This window comes from Lissotriton helveticus, chromosome 5_1, assembly GCF_964261635.1.
Source record: "Lissotriton helveticus chromosome 5_1, aLisHel1.1, whole genome shotgun sequence".
NCBI classification, from domain to species: Eukaryota; Metazoa; Chordata; class Amphibia; order Caudata; family Salamandridae; genus Lissotriton; species Lissotriton helveticus.
In genome coordinates, this window is record NC_136065.1 from 1,332,846,377 (window position 1) to 1,332,865,207 (window position 18,831).

General features: G+C 44.0%; 1 protein-coding gene across 1 annotated transcript in view; it reads left to right on the plus strand.

Moving 5' to 3' along the window:
- Positions 1 to 18,831, plus strand: part of CSRP1 (cysteine and glycine rich protein 1) — a 128,607-nt gene that overhangs the window by 67,674 nt on the left and 42,102 nt on the right. The window contains exon 2 of the mRNA XM_078644189.1: positions 8,278 to 8,390. Within this exon, the coding sequence (XP_078500315.1) occupies positions 8,279 to 8,390 (112 nt within the window). The 5' untranslated portion in view covers position 8,278. The remainder of the gene's footprint in view (positions 1 to 8,277; positions 8,391 to 18,831) is intronic.

An 18,831-nucleotide genomic window follows, 5' to 3' on the forward strand; every position in this document is an offset into this window, starting at 1 on the left:
GTATGCATATGAAGAGCTCTATTGAAGCAAGTATGAATAAAGGTACAACATTACATCAACAATTATAGAAGAATTGCACAATATAAAATCACGCAGTATATATAGGCATGGTAAAATGAAAAAGTAGGACAACTACCGTTGTTGAAAACTGCAACCAAAGGCTGGAAGCAATAATGATGAGCTGTGTACCGTTTTTTTTTGCTTTGGAGAAAGAAAGAAAATAAAAAAGGTGAGCACAAGGGAAAAAAGGAAAACCAACCAAAAAGAATAGAAAGAAATCCACATCTTTAACAAATATAATATGTAAGAATATCTGATAGCTCACAACATACATTTCTGATAACAAAAAAGGAACCGTACATTATCAGCTTTAACTAGGTGGGCCGCTTGCTTGCTGACCCCAGGAAAGTCACAAACTTGTGCATGCCTTGGAGACTGTATTAGTGAAAGGAGAACCGGCTGTTTAAAGAAGTTGCTCTTTTTTCACTGAATGTGGCATTCCAGACTCCTTTACAGAGAGAGATGTCTGGGGATGCACAGACCCTCTTCACCTCCGTGCAAGTGTGTCCCTCCAGGAATCCTCTGACAGTGCACCACCTCGTTGTGATGCACAGAAGATATCTCTTGTAGCTCCTTTGCCTCCACAAATGCATCTGTAATATGCTGTGGTCGTGATGAAAGTGTTTCCCACTTTTGCATGGGGTCACTCCCTCATGTAAATGAGGGAACACACTCTCAGGATAGCGCTGGTGGTATATGTATGTGCTGTGAACTGTATTACAGAAGAGGCCCCGCAAGCATCTGTGGCACCTCCTGAAATACCACACTGTTCCGCGGGCAGAGAAATAGGATGCACATGCCCATTGCACCCGAGGTACTTTATGTAATATGGCCCCTGGGCCCATCATGCAATACGGCTTCTGGAACTATTAACGATGTAATGGGGGAGCCGAATGACATGTCGATTTTAAAGCTTACACTACAGGGTCCACACTGGATTCAATCCAGTAATTTGAAATCACACACTGATTACAGTGTGGTTGGTCTTAAATTGAAGCAAATTAATTTACCACTTGATAGAAAACTTTTCAGATTTTTCTTAGGAGTACCCAGATATTTTTCTTGAAAATAAAATATGAATCTCCTTATGCATCGTTGGAAATGCAAAAAATGCAGTTTTAGTGACAGTATTGAGAAGTCTTTTGATCTGTGAGTTAAACATGTCACTTATTGTATGTCATTGCAACACTGCTTAGTCCCATTTTTATGATATTATGATATTTTCTTTCATTTATTATTTGTCTTTAACCTTAAATGCAGCTCAGTGATGCTTCTGAGGGCTTCTCCTGGGAAGGAAGGGAGGAGAGTGAAAGAGAAGCAAGGGTTCAGACCACTGAGTCCAGGTTGCAGGTGTATTAGATGCATTTAGATAATGTATAGCTCACCTGCATATAGGAAGTCTTTTCCTTTCGCTCCAAATGACTGGTATCTTGTAGAGGGATGGAACTCTTATTCTAAGTTGCGCACCTTTGGCTGACTAGTAGGGGAGCATCGCTTTTGGTTAAGCAGCCGGTGACTGAAAAGGAGAGTTTTGGTAATAAACCAGAGTTTGAATAGTACCATCAACCAATTGAGAGACAGCAATGCATGGGGATGTAATGTGCTGTTCACCATATGCAAAATATGAGTGTGCCACGTCGGTTTGTACTCCTTGGAAGGATGAATCATGATCATATACTTTCACTGTTCAGAGTGGATCAATCCGTTGATGTTGGTGCAACAGGGTTTAATAGAGTCTATCTGAATGTTGAAGGCTAATATTTATCATCTCGCTGGTGTGAAGAATCAGTGGCGGATCCAGGTGGAAGATGGCGCTCTAGTTACAGACCTTCTGAGAAGAATTTGGTAGAGTCCATTAAATTGATACCAGTAAAAGTAAAGGGAGGAGGATCTCGTTGAGTCCATTAAATCAGCCCAGTACACATATTTGTATTTGAAACCTTCAACAGAGACAGTTTGATTGTATGCACATTTGTAGATGTGAGGCATTCCATGATCTGACCAGTGCAGATGGTTCATAGGATACTCTGCTTTGGGCACCATTAGGCATCTAGTTTGACTGTACCAACGTGAAACATTGCATGGCCTTCAGTTCCACTTCAAATAAGGAGGTTGTCAGTTCAGCACTGTTTTGTGACCCATGGCACTGTATAAATTATGTATTGGTTGTGATGTATGATGTTAATTGCCCAGGGTGGCTGCAAAGGTATTCAGTGCATAGCACTTTTAAAACAATGTCATTCTGTTCTTGGAAATGAATTGACATTTTCCTACTCCAGGATTCCGGTGCTTATTAGTAATTCCTAGAAATTATCATACTGAGCAGAGAAAAATGCTCTGATCCCATGCTTTTTGATGTCTCTTTGTTGGTGCATCCACATGTCGTGGACATCTCTTATCTGCATCATTTCTCCGTTGGTCTATACACCATGAATAATCCACACAGGCCAGAAAGGATTCTAGAGCATCACGTAAGGCATTCGTGGCAAAGCACCTGATCAGCCTAGCCTATCAACATTAGCAATTCTTTAGCTCATCCTGGAATCCTCTGTTTCCTAAACAAAATTTATATTTCTGCCAATCCTGAGTAAGAATACATGTGATGGAACATCCAATTTCTGCTTTGTAGCTGTGGAAGTCTAGAAATGTCAGTACCAGCTGTTCTAAACTCCATGTCCTTTTTATCATACTTGCCCTGCTAACTTTTTCTGTTTGGCATGACTGATAGCATCTAATCCGAGGAGCTATTTAGCCTTCTCATGGATCTCACTCAGCAGTGTATGACAGGGATGTAAGCCTCTAAACTAAAAGCTGAAAAACCTCTGAGATTTGCCAGTTATAAACATTAGCTCTTATCTGATTTCAAAACCTAATTGTACATTTACTTCAACCCTTGGTTTCTACAGTGGACATCGGGTTTTTTAACATAACTAAGATTTTATCACCACAACTAACTAGAACATCACCTTAACCTTCGTTTTATTTCAGTGAATTTCTCTGTTTTTTTATCATGTTCAACGATGACCATACGTCAAACCCCCTTGGGCAACCTGTGCACACCCCCGCTGCACACAACGATCAGGGCTGCACAGAGCTTTCATAAACGTGCAGTATTGGTTTGGGCTAGTACCTAATCCTCTGCAGGCAGCCAACCCCCACTGCTAAGGGCCTACAGCCTGTGCAATGACAGTTGTCTCCGGGCCAGGTCTATGACCAGACCATTCTTAAATTTTTTTTAAATGTTTTTTTGGGTGGTGTCCATACTAGTACCTCGGTACTTTAGTGGGTTGCATGGTAACAGGTACCATGTACTGGTCCCGTGATTCCCAGGTATGGCCACAGAATCTGGCCTCCAGTCTGGCTCTGTGTTAAACCTCCCACACCCAATGACCTGCTCGCAGCCTTCACCCATGTTCAGCAGTGGGTTGGTCCTGTGCCCAACCCACTGCAGGTTGCCAACCCTCACTGTGCATGTCCTCTGGCCTGCGCAATGATAGTTGGCTGCACAGTCTGGTTTATGACCAGATCCTTTAAAAAAAATCCATAATGCGTTCCGCATTGCACAGATCGCACAGTACCACATGGAGGAAACATTTTCTTTTAATTTTGGCCAACGGGGGGCAAAATTGGGATACCCCTCTCCTCCAAATGGATGTTGGGGTAGGGTGTCTCCACCCTGCGTCATTATGTGGCCTTCAATTTGCAGTCCAGGATCAAGTCCCCAAGTCCTTTAATGGGTAACAACACCATTTTATCAGTGATGTTATCGATGATGTCATTCAACTTGTCATGACTTTTGTAATATGTGAGATCATAAGCAATGCATGGTGAGGCGCGAGTATAGTACGCTCAGCGAACTATAACTGGTGAATTTCAGTGTTTTTTTTTGTTTTTAAACGTTAGTTTTTACCTTATTTCAAATCGTTCCTATAACGTCACTTTACAACCTTGATATTTTCAGTGAAACTATAGATAGATAGATAGATAGATAAATCACCACTTTGTGGTATTAGTGAGGACATAGTTACCATAAAAAAAAGGTTTTTTGGTTTGGCGCCGTTTAATGAACCTTCATGAAACTTTCCAAAATGAAGTTAATCCATCTCCGCTCCTTCCTTGAAAGTTTTGGGTGATCCATCACACAAGAGTCGGGGAAAAAAGGGGGGTGTCAAAATGCGATTCCACATGCATTTTCTATAGGATTTTTTTAACAGTGCTACAGCCCAGATAGCTGAACTGAATTACACCAAGTTTGGCAGAAAACTAGATCTTTACCCAGAAAGCATGTTTTTGTGATTTTTTGCAAATCCAGTAGTTTTTGAGACATTAAACGTCAAAATGTATATCTGGATGGTTGGATTTGTGGTACTTCCGTGGGAGTCCTGCAAGCACTCGCATTTAAATGCATGGAGCATTTGATTTGCTGAGAGGACCTCTTTTCTTGTCGCTGTCTTGCTCCCACAGGAAGTCGAGCTCTGATTGGCTGGTGACAACGTGAAGAGAAATTTTGTGGCCGCAAGTTCATGAGAAGCGGACTCAGTCCCTGTGTCCTGATTTTCTATTTTTTTTTTTAATGGGGCTGGGTAAAGATACTGTCCCTGTGGATCTTGGTGGATTCCCAGCTGTACACTACTCCCCCACCCCACCTCCGGCAAAAGGGGCAATTTGTTTTAAAAAACTTTTTGGGTTTGACGCTATCCTGTGGGACTTTGTATTTTTTTTATTGGGTCTGGGTAAAGCTACTGTCCCCTTGGATCTTGAGGGATTCCCAGCGGACCGGTACACCCCCACCCCACCCCACCTCCGGCATAAGGGGCAAATTGTTTTTAAACACTGTCTTGGTTTGACACGATCCTGCAGTACTTTTGCAAAAGCCAGGAGGACCTCCCTGCGCTTTTCACAGTCTCATGGGCATGCAGGGACCACACTGGATCCCGCAGGAGTACTGCATGCTCGGAAAACCCTTTAAAAATTAAGGGTAGCCATGAGCGCCTGTGGTGAGGGCTGAGTATTGTCTGCATAAGTAGCTTCTTTGCATCCAAATGGCCTGATTAGTTTTGGCACAGGGCATGGAGGACAGTGATAACTCGTGGCACACATTTAACCACAAAAAAATGATGAGCGTGAGGAAGGGAGTTTGAGAGTCGTCTTTCAACATTGTTGAAAACCATTCACTAGGTACATCAACGCAAAACAGGGTCCTAATAAACAGATATAACTATAAAACATTTAAGGCAAGAGAGAAACTAATTCTTGCTCTATTTCATATTTACTGTACCATCATTCTAATTTACTTTTTAAATTATATTTCTTTTCAAAGTGATAACCTAGCCTTGGCTTCACGGGATGCATAGAGGAACAAAGAGTTGGTATCGTTGTGTGTTTTGCGACCACCAAATTGGAATAAGGATGTATTCAAACTATTTTTTTTTCACTTGGTTAGCATCTACAATTGGCTCATGCTGTTTATCCCTACTTTAAAGTCTGTTTTCTGTGAAAGCTTTAAGGAAGGCTTTACTTTGATTGTATACTTTTTTTCATAATCCAAAATGAATCCTTAATGGAAATTATTTCCTGGTCCCCATAGTGATTCGTGTGTGACAGTGTGCTATAATAATCTGTATTATACTGTATTTAGCTGAAACAAATGGCACACCAGCTTTCATGCAATGTGTCTTGAGTGCTTCACCATGCTACCCAGCAGAGTCGAGGAGGATTTGCAGTCCCAGTATTACATCTCGCACAAAGTATTCGGCACTCTGGTCGATAGGGACCCTTGTTAGGCATCCCCTTTCATATTGGTAGATGGCCCTACAACTTCAAGATCTCAAAAAGAGCTTGGCATATCTGCTCTGATATGTGGGTCTTCTTACTCTTGAATGCTGGAAATTTGGAAACAGGAACGACTGGCTGCAAAATGGGAATCGGTTCAATATCGCAGGGTTTCACATCTTCTGAAAAGTGCAACTTGATAGTTGAGCTCTGCAAGAGAAAAATAATTGCTCTAAAATCACAGTGTGTCTGGTGATAAGTTTGACAGTATTGTTTCCCATATACTTGGTGCCTTCCTTCTGCCTGATCTGAGCTTTTCGGAAGAGCTCCTACCATAGCAAAGCACATGTGATAACGTTGCTTTTATTGCATATCTTATTGTCTCCCAGGATTCAAATATTTGAGTTTACAAAATATTTACCTTATATTTCTCTCTTCTTTATATTTTATCTGTCAACATCTCGTTTCAGTCTCTCTCTTCATTCCCTGTAGCAGTCTCTCCTCCTCCTGTCTCTTTCATCTCTCCACCTCTGTTATCAATCTTCCCGCCCTCTGTCTCCTTCCTCTCTATCAACGTGTCCTTCTTGTAGCTCTTTCCTCCCACTCATTCTTACTTACCTCAAATCATGTTCCTTTCTGTCTTCCTGTCATTCACTCTCTCTCATACTCTTCTTTCCGTATCAATCTGTCTCTCCTCTCTCAGTTCTCTGTAGATGTGGCGAGACAGCAAATTAGTAGGGAGAGCCTAGCCAGAGCAGAGCCAAGGGTCTGACTCGCATCTTAGAGCCTGTGCATGAGCAGAGCCCTGAAAATGTCTGCTATGTAAATCATACAACAAACATCACGTAAAATATGATAAAGTCTCTTCAAAATTAAAAATTGTATATTTCAATAATATGTGGAAGCTTTGGCATTAATATTTCACATTATAGCACTGCGAAGTATGTATTAAAGGTGATAGTTTCTAAACATGAACCATTAGGGAGCTAAAGAGACATGGTTTTTGACTTGTAAACCCTGTACATGACACACATTATTATTGTCAGGGCCACCGGAATTATGCAATTGTGCGGCAGCTGCCTATTTTCGCCTTGTTATGGATCTGCCTCATTTGCCACATAATCCATCCTCTGTTGCATAATTTGCAGAGTCTAACCCAAAAATGTATTTCTATCTCAAATGGGTCAAAAGATACTAAAATCACAGCAACATGTGTTCCCGCACAGCGGAATGCCATTGCAAAGGTTGACTTGTCACCTTTCTGTTGCTTATTGCTGTGTTTGGGTGTTAAACTAGTACTAATGAGGTGTTACCTATACCAAGGCAGTGTTAACAGGTGTAGAAATGACAAAACAAAGAAGTAATAGTATCAGAAAATGAGTCGTATGATGCCACATAATTTGCCTTTTCTTGCTGCATAATTTAGTCAACGCTGGTGCATAATTTGACTCTCTCTTGCCGCAAAATTCCAGTGGCCCTCATTGTAGTCTATTAAATCAGACACAATAGGTTTTTGCTCATCTTTTATTCTGAACTCACTTATTTGAATTGCTTTCATATGCTATAATGAAGAAAGTTTTAATAAAATATTTACCTAAGCTCACACACTTTAATCAGGAAAGCCCCAAGTTATTCAGTGTTCTTGGTTTCACTTTCTACCAGTCAACGGGTGTCTGTTTGCTTTTCCCTATGTTAAAGCTTTGTTTTACATTTCTTCAGTTTTTATATTGCACAAACTTGGAGCACTTTACATGAGCAGAAGTTACATTATGCAAGGTCACATTCATTGTTTATAGGCATGGGAAGATTAAGTTTTGGCCAGAATCACAGGGTGTTGAGGTGACGCCGAGACTGGAACCTGATTCTCCAGTTCCAAAGTCGGCAGCTTTGGCCCTCAGGTCACATCCTGGGTTGAGAGAGGAAAGAAGGCAGAAGCCACATGAAAGCTTGGCTCGTTATGGACTCGAGATTCCAACAGGACCTTGAGCTGAGCCAGGGTCAGGCTGCAGGCTTCACCCTGGCTCGTGCTTTCAGTGTCTCGCCCACTTCTAGCTCTCTTTAGCCCCTCCTGCCTCCAGCTTCTCTTTTTCTCTGCTATTACGCTACTTTTCCTTTCCGTTATGTTATGCTGATTGTCTTCGTTCCCCCTCCTTTATCACTATCAGTCACTCCCCTATCTCCTCTTCCCTCTACCACTCCCCCGTCAATCTCTCACTGCTGTCCTATGTCAGTGTCACTCTGTTTCCCTTCCCCTGCCTCACTTCTCTATTGTTCTCAATCTCGCTATCCCTTTGTTTTACAAAGTTGAACATAAGCCTTCCTACTGTCAGTTCGTCACACCCCTTCCTGCGCCGATGTTGAAAGGGAGGGGGCTGGGCTAATAATCCTTGGTGTTTTCCTGTTTTATTCACTCGCCATAATGTAGACCTCTCTTTCTTTACGCAGAATGCCGAACTGGGGCGGAGGAAAGAAGTGCGGCGTCTGCCAGAAGACGGTGTACTTTGCAGAGGAAGTGCAGTGTGAGGGGAACAGCTTTCACAAGTCCTGCTTCCTGTGCTGTGAGTACGAGCCCGTGTTTTATGGTCACTCTGAAAGGTTTGATTTCACACTGGTGACGGCCAGCCCTAGCGCCCTGCAGTATCCACCCTCCATGTGCCCCGTGAATAGTGGGAAAACGATGTGGCAATGGCGAGGTCTGTGGAAAGACAGCTGAATTTAGGGGCTGATTTAGACAACAGTGACAGACATTCGCTCCTCTGAAATATAAATCCCATAGGATATAATGTGATTTAATATGAATCCCAAAGGATATAATGGGTTTATCTTTCGGCTGACGTGATATCCTTCACTGCTGTGAAGGAGTAACCTTCCACCAAGATCTAGATCAGGTCTTTAGGGTCTCGACTGCAGCTCCTGCTGCGGGTGTGCTCTAATGCTGTTCGTATTTTCCCCTATCTTAAACATTGACATTAAATCCCGTCTACCCCCTCAAGTACTGCACGTGAAGTTAACAAATGTCATGGAGTGTAAGTTAAACTTGGCAAGTGTACAACATACACAGACCTTTGGACAGCGCTGAACATGTTTTGGAAGAGGTTCCTGTTCAATGTCCACCTGAATTTTTGAGTGTCAGGATGACGGTGTGTGGGGATCTTTTAAACAGGCAAAAGCATTTGTAGTCATACTGTGCGAGTTCTGTGCTGCAAACATGCCATTACTCCCAGGGGCCCAGAAGGAGCTCGTCTGAATAAACAGATCCGACTATTTAAATATGGGCATCAAGTACACCCACGCTACATACTAGGTGAGGATTATGAATCTGTTGCTTGCCTAAATCCTGCTCTGATCTCATGTGTTTGATTCTCCTCTTCGGACCAAATCAAGGCCCAGTAATCTGTTCCATGCGAGCCAACAGTTACTCTGTAGATCAGCCGCGGTCCATGCAGGTAAGAGCGGTGGGGCCAGGTTGGGGGGAATTTGACAGACGACCACGAGGGAAAATTAAATGAGTAATACATTTTTCGCTGTTGTCTTCTGTCGCCATTCTCCCCCACTCGGCCGCCCCGCTCTTACCTGCACGGGCCGCGGCTGCTGTAGATACCGCAGCACGTTCTGTGTGCAACAGGTATGGTGAGATATGAATCTTAAGCTCACTGTACCATTGGAAATAAGTTTCACTTCACTAATAAGGCTCAACAGTTTAAGTCAGGCCTGCGGTTGCTTGTGTTGTGCCTTGCAGTTTGGGGTGGACTATTCCTGTTGGAGCAGGACCACGCCGATGAGGACACAGCTGCTCCTCATCTACAGTGATATGGTGCGCGACAAACAGGGAACTGGAGTATGGCCCTAAGTAGTTACCAGAGGATGATATCAATGTAAGCCTTCCACCAAGAATGTCTATTCTATTCTTTAGCCCGTGGGCTTCATATAAGCTTTTTGCCATAAAGGCCTATCTTCCCTGGCGGTCTAATGTACACCCAGCTCCCCCCCTTGATCCCCTTAGATAGGCTGTAAAAGCTGACAGTTATTGTCTCATTACCAGTCCTGTATTCCATGGCTCTTCAAATGGGTTACACTTTCAGACTTTGCGAACGCATCATCCACTATTTGCCCCGATCCAGCTTTAATCCACATTTTCAAATAGAAACTGGCACATTCCAAATGTTGTGGGATGCACCCTGGAAACTGTAGCAACGCAACTTTATGCCCAATGTCTTTCACAATATATTTACCGTCACATATGTAACTTATGATGTAGTTATTGTCTATTTGGCACATATGGCATCATTGTGCAGAGGCGCTTTTTTTCTTGATGGAACCTTGAGACATTATCTATCACACCCAGCCGCGGTCGGTAGGGGAGTACCTGCCGGGGCGGTGACGTGGGGAGGGGCAGGGTGGGGGGTAGTAATGTATGGATAATGGAGGTTTGCAGGTAAGTAAACATTTGAATAAATCGAACGAATTTCGTTGCGCGCACTGCATTGCATTTGGGGATGCAGTGCACGCAACGAAATTCTTTGATTTATTTATATGTTTATATACCTGCAAACCTCCATTATCCATACATTACTAACCCCCACCCTGCCCCTCCCTACGTCATTGCCCCGGCAGGTACTCCCATACCGACCGCGGCTGATCACACCTCCGGGTCTTGTGCCATATTACATGGCTTGAGTCATTCATGGGTCTCAAAGCACTGCTGGCCAATGGTTTAGAATAGCAGCTGCCTCTGTAACTTGCCTTAGAAAAATGTGGGCCCTGCACTTAATCTGTTACAAATTAAGCCCAGGCACAAAATGTTAATGGGGAACAAAGTTTACCTAAGCATTTCTGGACCATCTCTTGACAGTTTCACTACACGTGTCTGATGCAAACATTGATATTTGTATATAATATCAGATGGCATGTATATGGTGGTGGCAGGTCTCCTATAGGAGAGGAGAGTGTCTGCCCCTAAGTAGGACTCGATACTGTGCATCTTCGTACCATTGCAAATGGCCGCAGGCTTGCACTGTAGAACGTTGCAACGTGAAAGCTTTACCACTGAACACAGACACAAGCTAAGTTGATTCTGATTACCTTTTACTGCAAGATGATGCTTGAAACCCTGCTATTCTCCTCATAACTAATTGTCATAGTAAGATGCAAGCATTATCTGCCAGAGAGAAATTTACTAAATTTAAATCTGCAACAGATCCGTATGTAATGTGCGTGATAATGGTGGATTGAGTGGTCTGAATATCTGACTTTTTGTGGCAGGAATGAAACATCAGCATGTGCTTCTGAATGGTTGGCTATAAGTGGGAGCCACCACTCCACTGTATGGAGGGCCAAAATGGCTGGCATGAAAGAGGACTTTTTAGAACTCTTGGAGTTCCGAACCGGGTCTTGTGCCCTATCCCAAATTGCTAGTAGGAGAGGTTCTAAAAGGGGCATCCCCTTCTATTTGCGAGTCGCAATGGTGCGTGGGTTACAAACCATTGATCAGCTCCCAACACCTCAAAGGAGTCGACACTGATTTGCAAAGGGAATGGTGTTACTTTGTTCACTTTTTTCTCTGTGAATTCTGTTGGGAAACCTTATAGGGGGGGGTGAGATTGGCATAGGGACAGATGACCCTGCGCTTTCCAATATATTTCCAAGCAGAAAGCTTTTTTTTTTTAACTATAAAAATGCAGGGCCAGGCCTTTCAGGAAAATTGACTACTTTGAGGGCTTTAAGTGGGTAGGGTCTCACCAGGTCTGAGCACCTGCAGTATTTAAAGGGGGCTCGAAACGGGTCTCTATTGGGCTCTGTTTTGTGCCCTTGCACAAGCGGTCCGTGTTTTTTCCGGACTGTAGTGACAGCAGGCACATCGATGTGTGTGCAGTCACACTGCTCACTTCTCACTAGTCGAGAAGTTACCTCATGACGTCATGCCAGGTGAGTGTTGTAGGGGAAGGGAAATCCTTTTTTTTTTAAAGTTTGATTTAGTAAGAAAAAGAAAAAAGGGGGGATGGGAGGGGGGGAGAAGAGTTACAATAAGCAGATGAAAGAAATAAGCAAATACAATAATAATTTCATAAAAATTAAGCATTACAAGCATGAAGAATTATGAACACATCATATAAGTATAAATGCAATAAGTAAAAGACATTATATTGAGAATTAATAATTATAGCAGTCAGATAAAAAGAAAAAACAGGTAATAAGAAAATCACGGAGGTTTACGTACTTCAACTGTTGCAGAATCAGGAGAGGGATGAGCAGGGGCAGAGGAAGAAAGGTATGTTACCAAAGGAAGCCAAATCAGGTCACGTTTGATGGCTAGGGAGATAGGAGTTACATAATTGGTATCTAGACGATGATTAAAACAGACTGCATTCCACCAAGACTGATATGAAATATTTGCAGCCTGTATTCCACCAAGACTGATATGAAATATTTGCAGCCTGTTTCCAGTTAGAAGTGATGATATGAAAAGCTACAGCAATGAAAAGGTCAAGTAAAGGGTAGTGATTGGGAGAGTGGGGAAGTTCCAATGAAAGGGAGCCTAGAAAAACTAGTGAGGATGAAAAGGGGACCTGAAACTGGAAAATCTTTTGTACTTGCCGCCAAACCATCTGCCAGAACTGGGCAGTAGGAGGGCAATCAAACAGCATATGTTTGAGATCAGCAGAAGGGCAGGGACAAGACCAGCAGCTAGAGGGAGTGTCTGATGAGAAACGGGATAAAGCAAGTGGGGTAAATAGAGTTCTATGATAGATGAAGAATAAAGTTTGGGTAGTGTTAGCAGCTCTAGAGGTATTATGAAGTTTAGTCCAAATCTTATCCCAAAGAAGTACAAACCAACTCTGAGAAAAGTCCAACTCCCAGGCAAGTTCAATGCGAGACTTCAATCTATCATTGATAAAACGGAAAGAATTATACACAGCGGATGCAGAAGGAGAAGTCTCCGATAAAAGAGAAGTGGATCTGCGGTCTAGAGGAACAACGTTGGAAGGTGAAAGAGATTGAAGATAGGAGAGCAAGACTGGATAAAGGGCAGTGTATTGTGATCGAGCAGAAGCAGGCAAAGAGAAAAGAGATTGAAGTTCCTGGAAGGAGAGAGGCGTATCCTGAGAAAGGAGTTGAGAAATCCAGCATATTCCTCGGGAGTGCCAAGTTTTCCAATCAATGGGACAATTACGGATTTTGAGAAGGGAGTTATTCCAAATCGGTTGTTCGTGAATGGAGAGAACAGAGGGCCCGTGCCCTTCCCTTTGCCCTAGTTCGGAACAGCAGTTCACGACCTTCGAGCAAATTGCGGAGGATACTACTCTCCCCTTAATCCAGTCCCTGAAATCTGGCTCTCCCGCCGATCCGTGTCCAGCCCGGGTGCTCTCGGAGGTGGCGGAATTAGTCTGTACTGAGATCACGCAGATTGTGAACCTCTCTCTGACTACGGGCGTGGTTCCTACTGCTTGGAAACCGGCTAAGCTTCTGCCACTCCTAAAGAAACCAGGTCTGGACTGGACGGCCCCTGGGAATTATCGACCAATCTCCCTCCTACCGGCACTCACAAAGATCTGTGAGAAGGTGGCATTTCGACAATTAGAGAGCTTTGTTGAAACTTCCAACACCCTCCACCCGGCCCAATCGGGCTTTAGGGCTGCTTACAGCACCGAGACAGCCCTATTGGAGATGAGCGAGGCCATCCGGGACTGTTTAGACGGAGGCGGCAGAGCGGTCCTAATTCTTTTGGACCTCTCTGCCGCGTTCGATACCGTCCCCCATGAGCTTCTTCTTGGCCGGTTGGCTGATATAGGCATTGGAGGGGTTGTGTTAGACTGGCTGTCCTCCTTCCTTACTGACAGGACCCAGCAGGTCTGGTTGCCTCCCCATGCCTCCGAGCCTAAACCTCTGCTTACAGGTGTCCCGCAAGGTTCCACCCTTAGCCCCCTACTGTTCAACGCTTACATTACCCCTCTGGTATATCTAGCAGAACAGTTCGGGGCTAAGATCATAGGGTACGCAGACGATACCCAGTTGCTGTTCACCTGGCCAGATGATAACCTTGATACATCTATAGTTCATCTATGTTTGTCCTCTGTATTTCGCTGGTTGACGAAGGCCCAGTTGAAGTGCAATGAGGACAAATCTGAGGTTCTTTTTTATGGCTCCTTTCCCCCCTCGTTCATGAGCACCTTATGGCCCTCTGACATTCCAGGCCCGAAAGAGATGGGGAGACCTGCCAAGAATCTTGGCATCTGGTTCGGAGAGGACTTAAGATTCGAACATCATATTAAAAAACTCACTGGCACCTGTTTTGCGACCTTAAAAATGCTCCGCAAATTTTTTCCCCTGCTCCCTAGAGAGGCAAAGGAGTCTGTTGCGCGAGCGCTCATACTGGCCAGGTTGGACTATGCAAATGCATTGTTCAGTGGAATCCCCTCCTACCTGGTGAAACGCCTGCAAATCATCCAGAAGGCGGCTGTCCGTCTTTTATTCAATATTCCTAGATGGAAGAGCGTTCGCGCGGAGATGCGCACACTCCACTGGCTCCCGGTTGCACAGCGCATCCGGTTCAAGTCACTGGTTTTGGCGTTTCGTGCTATCCATAATCAAGGCCCCCAGTACTTGAGAAAAAGATTTATTAGCTATGTCCCCACACGTACCCTGAGATCCTCCACTCTGTTTCAACTATCCCTCCCCCGTTTTAAACGTGCCAGACTTGGTGGTCAGTCGATCGCGGTGGTCGTGGCTCGCGCCTGGAATGCTCTTCCTTTTCACCTGCGCTCCACACCCACTGTTGCCGCATTAAAAAAACATCTGAAAACACATCTGTTTAATAGTGCTACCTAAGAGCCCTTTTTTTTATGTTCTGTTGTTTGCCTTTCTTTCCCCCGCGCCAGGATACTCCCCAGTAGCAGAGCGCGCTATAAAATGGTTTATAATAATAATAATAATAATAAGAGAAGGGAAGGATAAGATGAAGATAGGTAAGGAGAAATAAGATTACGAGAATGTGAAATAATGGGCGTGCGAAAACGAGTTAAAGAAGATGTAAAAGACAAGATTTTGCGGAATGTAAAAGGGGAAATAAAAGAGGATTCCATACTTAGCCAGACAGGAGGATAGTGAGGCAGACTAGATGAAAACCAGCGAATTGATTGCTTCAAGGAAAAAGCACGATGATATTGTTTAAAATCAGGAAAACGTACTCCAGATTGAGCTTTGTCCTTCCGCAGAGAGGCAAGAGCTATTTGAGGACGTTTGCCGTTCCATAAAAATTTCAGTAACAAAGATTCAATCTTTTTGAAGAAAGAAAGAGGTATGTGTAGAGGGAGCATGGAAATAGTATAGAGAAGCAAGGGAGATAGCATCATCTTTATAGAGTTGAGCCGACCCCACCAGGACAAAAAGAGCGGATGCCAACGAGTAATAGCCGGTTCCATTTTCTTGTAAATATAATCAAAGTTCAATTTGAGAGTGTCAGATAGTAGAGGAGCAAACCAAACCCCTAGGTATTTGATTTTAGATGGTTGCCATGAGAAACCTGTACAGGAAAAAAGATGTTTCTGGCAAAGAGGATTCAGAGGCAAAATTTCACACTTGTCGGCGTTCAAGCGATAACCAGAAACAGCAGAGAAGGAAGAGACCTGTTGAAGAAAGGAAGGAATAGAAGTAATAGGATCGGAGCAGTAAAAAAGAATATCATCGGCATAAACCGAGAGTTTAACTTGTTGGGAACCAAAATGAAAACCAGAGATAGTGTCATCTAAGCGATTTTTAGTAAGGAAGGGTTCTAAGGCCAAAATGATAAGTAAGGGAGATAAGGGGCAACCTTGTCGAACCCCTGTATGTAAAGAAAAATAGTCCGAGGACATCCCGTTAACAAAAATAGAAGCTTGGGGATCGGCTGTGAAGTAAAGAAACAATAGAAACGAATTTAGGAGGGATACCAATCCAACGTAAATCCTGAAACATGAAATCCCATCCGATCCTGTCGAAAGCTTTCTCTGCATCTAGGGAGATAGCTGCGAAAGGAAGAGTCAAAGAAGAAGACTTACTAATTATGAAAAAAAAAAAACGGGAGTTATCGGAGGAGAGACGCCCCTTGACAAAACCAGATTGTTCTGGACCGATTAGATCTGGTAAAAGGGGGTCCATGCGTAATGCTAATATCTTCGCTAGAATTTTGGAATCAGTATTAACCAAAGATATTGGTCTATAATGTTTGCATAAGGAGTGGTCCTTATCTTCCTTAGGAATTAAGCAAATTAAGGCTTGTTGAAAAGAACCGCTAGAGGAACCGGCATCGGAGAAAGATTGAAATAAGAGTAAAAGTTTAGGAAGAAGGAGAGAGGCAAAGTGGCTGTAAAATTCGATAGTAAAACCATCAGGGCCTGGAGATTTGCCATGGCGAAGTTTAGATACAGCATGGGAGATTTCAGAAAGCGAAATGTCGCGTTCTAGTGTGTGGAAGTCAACATGTGAAACCGAGGGAGATGGAAGAGAATGAAAGTAAGAGAGGAGATCATCAGACGTCGGAACCTGTTCTGGAGTATAAAGAGTATCATAAAATTTGACAAATTCAGTGAGGATATCTTTATCTTTAAATGTGGATTCGCCGGAAGAGGTTTTAATAGATTGAATTTTTGGGCGTTCCTTACGAATCTTTAAATAATTGGCCAGAAGCTTCCCCATTTTATTCTTACCTCCATAATATCTAGAATTACATTTTAGCAGAATATTAGAAGCAGCGTCGGTTGTGAATTTGTTAAAGGAGATTTTCGCTTCAATAAGAGCCTTAAGGGAAGAATCAGATTTAGAGCCATAATAGTCAAGTTCTAAAGCCTTAATGTCAGCCAAAATGTTCTCCGATTTGGCCTCTCGAAGTTTCTTACGCCGGGACACAAAATTAATAATAAAACCTCTAGAGGCTGCTTTAAATGAATCCCAAACCGTAACAAAAGAGGAGTCCAGGGTTTGATTTAATATGAAAAATTCCTTGGCAAAGGCAGTGAATTCGGTACTGAAGGTGGGTTCCAAAAGCAAAGCATTATTAAATCGTCATCTGCCAGAGTGGGGAGAGAATGGGAGTAGGTCAAGATCTACAAAAACTGGGGCATGGTCGGAAAGCAAGATGGAGCCAATGTCAGAACGGATAGCGTGTTGGGACAAGGATTTAGTGAGAAAGATGTGGTCAATGCGGGATTGGGACTGGTGAGGAGGGGAGAAAAAACTATCAGCCTGATTCATGAAGCGAAATAGCGCCCGCAATGGCTGCGAAAACGCAATTGCGGGTGCAAAACACGGAATCGGCATTCAAGTACAAAATAGCGAAATCGCTAAAAAATAATAGCGAGCGGAATAGCGATTACGCTGTAAAAGTCGCAGACTCCGGGAAGTCGAGCATTAGCGATACTGAAATAGCGACCAACCACGGAATCTGCGAATTGAATAGCGAAACGCAATATTGTCTCAATCGGCATTCATGAAAGAAATACATTAGCGAAAAAGCGCTAAATCGCACATTTGCGCGGCGCAATTTAAGGACAACTCAAAGCAGGTGGTAACCATAAAAGCCATGATTAACCAAAATTTGAAAAACTGTTAGCCAATCACCAACAGGTCCAGGCCTGACCAATCACACATAAGGACATTCAGCAGCAGCAATAGGCGTTCCACAATGCCTGGGATGTACATGGTGGTGAGGCGGCGAAGGCTACAGCGAGCAGCACGGAGGAGACGCATGAGGCAGGCAAGGATTTACCGGCAGCGGGTCACCTTGCTGGGGCAAACCAGAGAACAGATTTATGCTAAATACAGGCTGAATGGGGAAATGATCACCTGGCTGATACAAGAACTCGACCCCATCATGCAGCACCCAACAAGGCGAAACAATTCTGTGCCCACACATGTGCAGGTATTGTGCAGCCTGCACCTCCTGGCATCCGGCAGTTTCCAGGGCATAGTAGCCGCTGCTGGGGGGATATCCCAGCCCACCATGTCACGCTGCCTCCACACTTTTGTTGACGCCATGCTCACCCAGCTCCACCGGCACATCACATTTCCCACGAGCCAACAGGATTTGGACCTCACAAAACTACAATTTTATAATGTTGCCCATTTTCCCCATGTCCTTGGCTGCATAGACTGTACCCACGTCGCCATCTGCCCACCAGCTGGCACGGAGTATATGTACCGCAACAGGAAGTCGTACCACTCCCTCAACATACAGATGGTCTGCAATGCCAAGACCATCATCACTGACATTGTGGCCCAGTACCCAGGGAGTACCCATGACTCCTTCATCTTCAGGCACAGCGGACTCCACACACAACTGATCAGGGGAGAGTTTGGGGAAGGACACCTACTTGGTAAGTACACTTTGTCGACAATGTCACATTGCTATGAAGTAACTGCGCTGCACAGGCAATCAACATCTGCTCCTCTCATTCAGGTGACAGTGGCTACGCCCTACGGGAATACCTCCTGACCCCTTACCTCAACCCTGCCACACCTCAGCAACGCCGCTACAATGTTGCGCACATCCGGACAAGGAACTGTATTGAAAGGACATTTGGCCTGCTCAAGAGCAGGTTCCGTATACTGCACAAGACAGGTGGGGCCATGTATTACAGTCCTGCAGCGTGCTGCCGCATTGTGGCTGTCTGTGCAATGCTTCATAACATTGCAACCAAGCGCCGGATACCAGTTGACATCTCAGGCAGTGAATCTGAGGGGGACGACCGGCCACCAGCACATGCGCACCATGCACGCGGGGAGAACCCAGCTGAAGGCCACAGACGTCGCAACCACATCACAGCTAACAATTTCTAGCCCACCCCCTTCCCCCACCCCACATATCACAATTGCATGCAAACTGTAATGATTACACAAGGCGTATGTGTGCACCAAAATAAATGTATTTGTTTGAATCACAAAAAAAAAAGGGTCTTGGTAACAACTATTTACAAAATGCAGTATTCATGCATACTGCATGAGACGGTCCATGGCAGGCTTAAGTTC